Here is a 10,441-nt window from a genome sequence, read left to right on the forward strand (position 1 = left end):
CCTTTTATACATGCAGACGTATTTTATACTTCATATAAGCGATCCTCGAAGTTTCGCAAAATATAACAAAAACAGAACTATCCAAATTATGCAATCGTTTCGCGTTGCAACGCTTTATAATTTTCAGGTTTTCAAATCGTTAAAAGATGCATATAACGGCTATTGTAGAGCATGGTAAATGTTCAGTATTACGGTTTCCTCACAAATATCATAACTAAAACAAAACTGTTCGAATACATGTATGAAACAACTTTTTTCAATTTTGTCAATTTACTAGCCGTGAAAAGGCCCCTTTAATGTGTTAAATACGTGTTTGATAATGTTGCGTATCACTAAAACAGTGTTTTTTTTCAGCTAAATCAACACGAATGCTATTGATAAATTTGATGCGGTTATATTATAAGTATAACATATGTAAGATATCAGCAATTAATACCCTATCCATACACAAGTTTAACCAAAGTGCAGTTCTTGCTGCACCAGCACAAAAATGGTCCTTTATTTAGGAAATTTATAAGGATATTATTTATTTCTAAACATGCTTTCACAATTACACAATAGTCGCCTTACTACCTATCTAACAAGGGCTGTTTGTAAAACATGCATGCCCCCCTATATGGGCTATAAGTTGTAGTAGCAGCCATTGTGTGAATACGTTTTGTGTCACTGTGAACGGTGGTGGTGGTGGTGGTGGTGGTGGTGGTGGTGGTGGTGGTGGTGGTGGTGGTGGTGGTGGTGGTGGTGGTGGTGATGGTGGTGGTGGTGGTGGTGGTGGTGGTGTTAGTGTGGTGGTAGTAGTAGTAGTAGTAGTAGTAGTAGTAGTAGTAGTAGTAGTAGTAGTAGTAGTAGTAGTAGTAGTAGTAGTAGTAGTAGTAGTAGTAGTAGTAGTAGTAGTAGTAGAAGTAGTAGCAGCAGTAGCAGCAGCAGCAGCAGCAGCAGCAGCAGTAGCAGTAGAAGCAGCAGTAGTAGTAGTAGTAGTAGTAGTAGTAGTAGTAGCAGCAGCAGCAGCAGTAGTAGTAGTAGTAGTAGTAGTAGTAGTAGTAGTAGTATCATGCATTACAAAAATGCAGTTAGCCTTACATTTGGTAAAATTAAAATATATTACAAGGGAGGCAAATGCTGTAACATAAATAACATGCATAAACGGTAGTTGTTTCCCTTGTTTGAACCATGCTAAATCCTTAAAATGCCTATTTCCAGTAACTGTGACCTTCACCTGTGACCTTGACCTTTGACCTAGTGACCTCAAAATCAAAAGGGGTCATCTGCGAGTTATGATCAATGTACCTATGAAGTTTCATGATCCTTGGCCCAAGCGTTCTTGAGTTATCATCTGACAACCACCTGGTGGACGGACCGACCGACCGACCGACAGACCGACATGAGCAAAGCAATATACCCCCTTTTCTTCGAAGGGGGGCATAAAAATTGTAACTGCAGTCAATTTTAAAAGGAAGTAAAACGTGAAATGATACCGCTTGTTTCACACAGCGACATATTAATTTGTTTCCTGCGATCGTAAGCAATATAGAAGTAATATAACTTTATTTGAAAACACAGTTACATAGAAGATTGAAATTTTGGAAATAAGAATTTGAGCTAATATTTTTTACCTGGAACTGTTTATAGCCGTCTATCAACTAGATCGTTTGCTACCATTCGCAATGTAAGTCTACAAGTTCAAAATCAATGACTGAACAAATAATAATTTCATCAAGTCAATAAAGTATCATAAGCTGCTTAACTATGCACTTTGATACTTCAAAGCATGAACGGACAAACACTTTATAAATAAGGATTGTCCGCGCATAGTAATTGGTCAATTGATGAGTGTAATCGTTTTACATCATCAGTCTATGAAAAACATCCTGTATATTGATATCTCGACTCCCTTCCAAAGCCATCATAATGTGAACTGCTTTCATAATCGTTTGTATGCGTCTTTCTATTGCCAACAGAGTAACATCAGACTCGTCAACCACAAAGTTTTCATCTGTGCAGCAGCCCTCTCTTTTAACCCGCTTGAGAATCAGCATTTCAAGCTCTATTTTCGTCCCGCAGTACAATCGGAATAGCTTGTCAGGGTGAGCTACGATGCCTTGTCGTATCTTTGGAAGTCTTAGTATCACCCTAGGACCTTCATTAATCATTTCTGTAATCGTTGATATCCATGTACGCTGCTGTTCCTCCTCAAGTCCACTGGCTGCCATCAGATTTCTATCTGGAATCATGTAGTATGGCAGCTCTCGGGTTACCAACGCGACTCTAAGTGCATTCAATCCTTCAAGAAACCAGTATAACAGACTTCTTTCATGAAACAAGGACTGAGGATTATTTTCCGCTATCCATAATATAATGTTTTTTAATGTGTACGATGAAACTTCTTTTTTACGTGGATTTAATACATCGTTCTTCACCATTTTCAATAAAACATACAGATTTATTTGAGTTTTATTAAGATTGTTTACTATTTCGATCTCCCCGGCGTTAAAACAAACTCTCCATTCAACATGTTGATATTCACTGCCTTTAAATCCAACAGGCGTGAGAAATGCTCCAAGTGATACGACGTGCTGAACGACTTCCGGTGGCGGCCAGTGGCGAGGTCTTGCGGCCCATTTTGACAGAATGTTGGGGCAGTAGTAACGTAATGCAGGTACTGCGTCAAGGTGGTAAACTCCGATCGCTGTAGCGGGTATTGACGGTCCAGCTCGGTCATGCCGCACCACGTGTAAAGCATCTTTATATTTATGATATTTTGAAAAGTTATGAACAAACATGTCACTGCTCAAGAGTGCGCGACCATATCCATCATCACACAACGCACCGTCTACGTACGGGTGAATCATTGTGCCGCGTCTTTCTAGTAGCAGCCTACAGTGTCCGGCGTAACTCATAAGGCTATATGATCTCAGCACGGTTATCTCACGAGGAAAGTTATTAGCATTAACACCATCTTCTAAACATATCACTTTATTGATTACAAACATTCTATCCATATCACTTTCAAGCCAGCGGCTCAGTCCCTCAGCCTTGCTTCCTGTAATAATCAATGTTATCGTTCCTCCTCTGCGCCGTGCAGTCCACAGCCTGCCAAACTCCCTGTAGGCGTCTATACGTGCCTGTCTTATTTCTGGCCCATATCCGAGCCAGTTTAGCACAGAGGATGTCTCTATCGAGGCATTTTTCCACTGAACCTGAAATGTTTTTTAATTAAATGGAAACATGTTATATGTCAAAAAAATGAAATGATATTGAGGGTCGTCTAATAAATAAACAATAATAACAATTCGATACATACAATTGGTTTGAATAAATAAACATATATGAAATTATAAGTGAACTGCAATTTATATCTAATATAAAATACCAAATTTACACGCATTTGATGTAAACTACTTTACATAAGGTATGATCCCTCACTTGCACAATGACCCTTCATCTGATAACCGATGAGTCATCAATTTCAAAGCGATAAATTGTGAAAGGAGACTTAAATAATAATATGTATATTCGCAATTTCAATAATAAGGTAATTGATGAAAAATGGGGTCTATTGATTGCCAACCATAGTCAATTAAATTAAAAGGATTAACATGAAGACACCTGAGCAAATAAACGACAACAAACGAAGAGTTTGTGTATTCCTGAAAATATAGTAGAAGCACATACTGAACTAATCTACATTGTCTGAAATAGTTATAACAAAACATTTATCTTTATCAGTTATTTAAATGCATTTGAATATTAATTAAATGTTGCTGCGTAATTAATCATGTAACTTTTAATTTGAAAACTTATTTTGGTAAAGAAAACATTTTGATACTTAAGTGGTACTCTTATGATTTTAACAATCGACAAAATTGTGACCTTAAGACGGTAGATAAGAAAATTAAATGAATATATCAAAGCCAATTTCATGTCCGATAAAAAGCAATGTCTGAGTCGTCATTCTGTAGAAAGCTATGACATAATGCTCGAAGTTTTATTTGTGGTATGCTCATTATAAAAGATTAGCAGTTATTTGGTAGCAATGCATTCTATGAATCATGCGGTTAATGGTATTGCCGTGTTTAATCACATACCCTTCTTAATTATACTAACTTAAACTATTTTGGTTCACACAATGTATTATTGTAATATCATAAGGAGGGACCTATTTCTGTATGTGGAAAAACTGCCTTAAATGCCCTTCTTAAAAGAAACAGACTGCACACGACAGATAATCTTACCAAGGATTGTCGGCTGGACACACTGCCCGGTTTAAGGAACCCTTCTGGTTCATCAGTTTGTGCGCCACCTTCAGCCATCTTTTAAGTGAAGCAGTGAGATCTAAGCGCTTGAAAGCCTATTGGTATATAATAGTACTAGTATGGACAAGAATGACATTGTTCAGTTCATTGTCATAAACTACTGATTTTCTAAATAATACTTGCACGTTAAGGAAGACTTATCAACTTACTTCCAACATACCATCAATGCCTTGTTATCAGCACTTAAATGTGTTGCAGTATTGCAAAAATAATATTAGTTGGCCAATTTGCCTTCATTGCTTTTCAATAAAAGATGCACATCAGATGGCGGTCTCTCTTATTACAGATACGATTATACGAAAGATGCCTTACCTTAAACATAAAACTCTCTTTATTTTCTATGCCAGAGCATAATCTGACATTGTATTTTTCCTTATATGGTCCGTAGCTTTTCATATCTATGCACTGAAGTTAATGACGTTACGGATTCAACAATATTTTGTCGTTAACTACATTTACCTTAGAATTGTCCCGTAATTATGTTGACGATGGCAAATCTTTGATACTCGATCAAACAACAGTTCAACAGTTCTTAAAGATCCAAATCGGTGTTAAAAATTGTAGTTAATTTTTTATTGAATGTTAAGTTATCCTGTAATGCACCGTACGGGGTGATTTAGAGGCGTTGAACTACAATTAAAATACGATTGTCGGGGCATTTCTTGCTTAGATGTGTGCTTACATGATGCATATAGTTGTATTGAATGTTTTTGCCTTTTATTTTTATAAGCTATGGTATAACATATCGAAATACATTTGAATAAAGAATATGTTGAATGATGGTATCGTTATGATTATGTTACTTTATACAATTACAGAAAAGATCATACTTTCTGCGTGACCGATCACTATATAGGGTTGTTCTCCATGGCGGAAGTTTGGAAACTGTTGTCTCGCAAATTGATTGATGTGATATTGCCGTTGACAACGAGCAACAGGTTAAATCAAGGATTTGCTGATTTTCTTCAAAATGCTCAGTATATTCAGAATACCTAATAAGAAAAAAAAGATAATAAGAAGAAATATTTGAGCAAATATAAAATTAGACTGTCCTTAATCACGAAATCAGCTAATTGAAACGAAGACTTTGAAACGTATATCATAACAGTTATAATAACTTTCTAGTAACAATATTCGTACTTGTCTATTGTTGATATCTAAACCTGATGTAAAACAGTTTGTCCAAACCAAACGGCAGACGTCATCAATCTTTTCAAACGTGTAATTTTCACAAAGAAGTTGCAACATAATGGCAATATCTGAACAGTGGCATGAATGTATATGTATTTATGTGTGCGTTTTTTTCGAGGATATGCCAAATGAAATCATTAACATGTTTCTGAAAAATATTAAAACGTGCAGATATAATTCGTTTATATTTTTAAAATGTATGTCTAATATTTTGTATTATGTTCGTTATATTTTCCCCGGTGTCATGCTGTATAATCATTAAAATGTGCCGTTGACTAAATAAATGTATTTGTTGAGGTTGCCAATAGCCCTTCTTATAGGCTCCACGACAGGGACCATCATATGTTAGTGTCGTATTAACCTGTTTATAAAAGAAAGCACATCGCCACTGGTAGAGTACACAGTACCGTGTAGGCTGAACTAAAGTGTGTTTTTTTTTACCAATAAACATTACGACGCCAAGAAATCAGGTTTTCAACATTGTGTTTCTAATTTAAATAATTGTGCCATTAGAAGCTAGGTCTGCATTAAAGCTACCTAAACAAAAAAAGTATGCGCAATATCTCTATCCAAACTCACGTACTAGATTGTACATTATGTTTCAATTTTGATGTACAGTTACGTCGACCTTCATCGAATTGGTCCCAAAAGCAATTTGGTATTGTTTGTCCTGCATGTTAGCTACCACCATAAACTATTTATTTGATAATAAAAGATACCCTAAAATTATTGAGAGCAAACAGGTTTAGTTTTTTAGAGACAGTATCTTAGATCTATGTTGACCAAAAAATCCCAAATAACATACCAAGCAAGGCATACATGCAAGATAATAAACACTATATTTCAGCGCAATATTTCAATCTAAACTTAAGTTATTGAGCAGAAACCGCTTGTGCCTGTAACAACTTAATCTGCATGATTAAAATGAGCTCACGTGCTCGGTCTGCACATAAACATCCTACACACAAATGTAAGCTCAATGCCTCCAACCAAACTCAAGTGATTAACCGGAAACCATTTTCTATTTTAGTCAGAGTAACCTTGACATTAATCTTGTTTACCCAAGCTGCAATCAACAGCTACGTCTGCGTGTAATCTACCTACACACAGGATAAGTGCAATACTTCCATCCAAACTCAAATAATTGAGAGTAAGCCATATTTCAATTAAGTTTCTATCCAATACGCGACACGAAATACATTTCAAAGCTAGGTCTCCATGCAAGATTGCTACATCCTTTGTTTTGTTTTTATTTTTATTCACATTGACATTCATTTTTCCGATTTGCAAACCTTTTAATATACTTTTGGTGTTTGATATGTTTGATTTCAACTTGCGAAGCTCTATAAAAAAGCAAAATGTTGAAAAATACGCAATAGAAATTACTGAAGTGCCTTAACCCTGGGATACATTTTGCTATTTTTCTAAACTTGAAAAGAATCAATAATATTAACTGGATGAACCTTACCCATTTCTGTTGATGACATCACATATAACCTAGTACAATTATTGCGAAGGTGACTTTGGCATTAAGAAACAAGACGAAGCTTTAAAGCTATCGTTTACTTACCGATATATGAAATAAGCATGCAAACTTCAACAGAAATTAAAGTCGGATCGCAGTTTTATAAAGACAAACACATTTTCGTGCACATGCTAACGCTCATAAAATGAACGATAAATTATGAACGATTACTCCAGTCAATTGTACTACTCAAACACAAGTTTCCACACAATTAAATTCAGTTATTTATGAAAACACATGAGGAGAATAAATTGAAGTAGGAAGCGTTTTTGCATTTGAATACACGCATTACAAAATAATCACACTATTTGTTATCCGATTACACACACAATTAACATATACCATTTTACAGCAACACATTTTATGATCCTTTTGCAATAAGATTAAGTCACTTTCGATCTCAAAATATAAATTGAGTTTAACAGAGATATATTTAACTCTCGCTAAACCTTCCCATGTCAAGTAAAATTCTTACGCGTAAATTATAAATCTTTACAATACAAACACAATCAAAGATAAGTTTTAAATTATCACAACACCAATCGTTCGCTTCAAGTAAACATTTCGAAATCAGACGAACGTTTCCAAGTGGTAACTTAAGACACTATATTGTTTCAACCTGTGCGTAGCTCGTACCAATTTCCTTCTACAAAAATACAACACGTCATGATGGTTGATAGAATATTATTGTTATTAAACGTAAATTGTTTTGACACAAATATATATTTATATTCCTTTATATAATTTGGACTGTCAAATATGTAGTAAAGGTTTAAGTATGGAATGAAAAAAGCACTGAAAGGCATACACTACAAAAACTCTTCATACTAGAAATCGTTTCAGACTTGATGGAAATATTTACTTATGAATGCAGTGGTAACCGTTTACCTGGTTTAGAAGATAACCTTGGTGAATAGTTTGATAATGTTTCGTCGTAAAAAAGCATATGTATACACTTTCAATAGCTCAGTATATGTTTTGCGAAAAATCGGTATCAATTAAGATTATTGTTATTCTCTGATAAATCATGACCTTTGTAAGAAAATTCATCTCTCAGTGATATAGTCACCGATATAAAATGATACTTTATTATATGAAATACACACATAAAAAGCTACGTATAAAGAACTGTTAAAACATTTTTGACAGGCAAATAACAGAATATAAAATAAAGTACATTTTTCAGTGAGATAGGCATGTTTGGAATAGTTGTAGCACTTACTTAAATATTCATATTCGTGCGTGATACACGCCATTACATTCATCACATGATTATGTGTCTGAAATCAACGTGTTTGTTAATCTAGAAACACGTGTCTTCGTCATATAATAAAATCAACACGGCATCGACTTTTCTTTTTATTTGCAATTTCTTTTGAAAACTAATTTAAAATTTATTTTATTCTTTGTAATGTTATTTCAAATGAAGTGTTAGTTTATTTATATGAAGCCTAAATTATACATATTATGTAAATATCCATTAAATATCCATTATATGCATCTTTTGGCAATTAAAAAACCTGTAATTTATAAAGAGTTACAAACGCGATACGATTGCATTATTTGGAAAGTTGAATTGATATCGTTATATTTTGTGACATTACGAGGAATGCTTATACAAAGTATGTAATATGCCATGAACTGTTAAAGCGCTAGACGTTTACTCCAAGTGTCAGTGGTTCGGGTCCAGGTAAGGATTTTTGTTTTATACTGGAGCTCTTTAGTTCCGATGTTTACATTTATCAATTTAAAGCATTTAATTACAAACTTCAAACCAGGTAAAAAATCAGTAAACAAGCCCCTTTAATATATACAGATTTATCATATCCGTTTTATGCGGCGGCCACTTCAAAACGGAAACCGTCGCTTGCTGAAACAATAACAACATTATTGTCCTTAATTCATGACTCACTGACTCACTGTTCTTTTTCCACGAATGGTGTATTTTTAGTTTTAGCTGAGTGTTTATATCGTTATTCAAAAACGTTTTCCTGCCAACAAGAAGTGTCCATATTGCAAATTACTAGAAGTTGGTATACACATGTTTTAATAAAACGTACTTAACCCACCGCGAACGACAAAGAAATGATGGTCAAAACATTTATCATTATACTCAGTTATATATGTGGTTAATTGTAAATTCACACATTCATTAAAAAATATAAGAAATTACTTGACGTACACATTATTACCTTTTAATAAAGTATTCACTCGAAATGCATTCTAGTAAGAGCTTACAATAATAAACGATTCAAATTAACTTAATTGACTCGCGTCATGAGAAAATTGGTCTTATGCCATATGCGACCAGCGTAGCTTCAGATCTACCTGCGCATTTGCGCAGTCTGGGTAGGCGATACTCAATCCGCTAATGAGACCACGAAACCTTAGGTGACATTATAGCGGACAGCGTAGATCTTGGCCGCCCGTAGTTAAAGCCGATGTTTGCATGTCCGTGAATATAACGAATACCCATATAACATAATCTAAAAACCACCAAGAATTGTCTAATGTCAGATATTGCTGACAGTCAGATCCTCGGACTTGCCTAAACAAAAAAGGCGTAAAAAAGTTGTTTGTTTTCACCAACCCAATTGCACTAACGTCCCTACGTGTTTGTGCGAACCACACCCTGATTTTCGGTATTGCAATATTAGTTTTCGATCATATGCACTAAAATAACTATAACATAAAAAAAACAATCGATCAACTTTACTTAACTGACTTCAATTTGACCAAAACCATATAAATATAATGTTAAATACAGAGTGGCAAGATTTCTGCATGTCATGGCATATTCTTATTAAGGGTAATCAATCGTAAAAGAAACAATTAGAAAACAAAACTAACGTTTAGTCGACCTACCTACCATCATGTTTGGCTATGTGAGTGAAATTTTCTGTTGGACTAACTATACGAAAACTTTGTACTTATGTGCTCTATAACCCCAAGGTAATCTAGCTTTCACCTGCCAACTTTTTTTGCTTAATTGGTAATTGTAGGCTCAGGTACTACTTAAAAGTACCCCGGGTACTCTGAAGTATACTACCATGTACCCCGGGTACGGAGAATACGCTTAAAGGCACCCGGCCATACTCCGGCGTACTTTTAAACATATTTCCACACATATTAACACAACATGGACATGGACCTATTTGTGTACGTCCCTGGCATGAATATTTAATAAAGACATACGTTAAGAGAAATCTAGAGAATACAATTGGAGCTATTTAAGTTTATTTAAGGCTCATTATTTTTCATGTTGAACATTTCAATCGTGAATTAAGATGTTATTAAGAAAATTTAATAAATAATTAAATCAGTTAAGTAAATATTGAGAACAGCACAAACAACGTTTATTTCAGGCAATAAACTTTGATTTTTCATGAAAAACGTTATTTAAATAAAACAA

At 34.6% G+C, this 10,441-nt stretch overlaps 1 protein-coding gene across 1 annotated transcript; it reads right to left on the reverse strand.

Annotated features, from left to right (window-relative positions):
* Positions 1–842: 842 nt before the first annotated feature.
* Positions 843–7,761, reverse strand: LOC127867077 (uncharacterized). Its single transcript, XM_052408028.1, has 4 exons — positions 7,372–7,761; positions 5,144–5,305; positions 4,233–4,348; positions 843–3,197 (listed from the first exon to the last, which is right to left on the reverse strand). The coding sequence occupies exons 3-4, from the start codon at positions 4,308–4,310 to the stop codon at positions 1,842–1,844; spliced, it is 1,434 nt and encodes a 477-aa protein (XP_052263988.1). The 5' UTR covers positions 4,311–4,348; positions 5,144–5,305; positions 7,372–7,761; the 3' UTR covers positions 843–1,841.
* Between the last annotated feature and the right edge of the window lie 2,680 nt (positions 7,762–10,441).

This window comes from Dreissena polymorpha, chromosome 2 (assembly GCF_020536995.1).
Source record: "Dreissena polymorpha isolate Duluth1 chromosome 2, UMN_Dpol_1.0, whole genome shotgun sequence".
NCBI classification, from domain to species: domain Eukaryota; kingdom Metazoa; phylum Mollusca; class Bivalvia; order Myida; family Dreissenidae; genus Dreissena; species Dreissena polymorpha.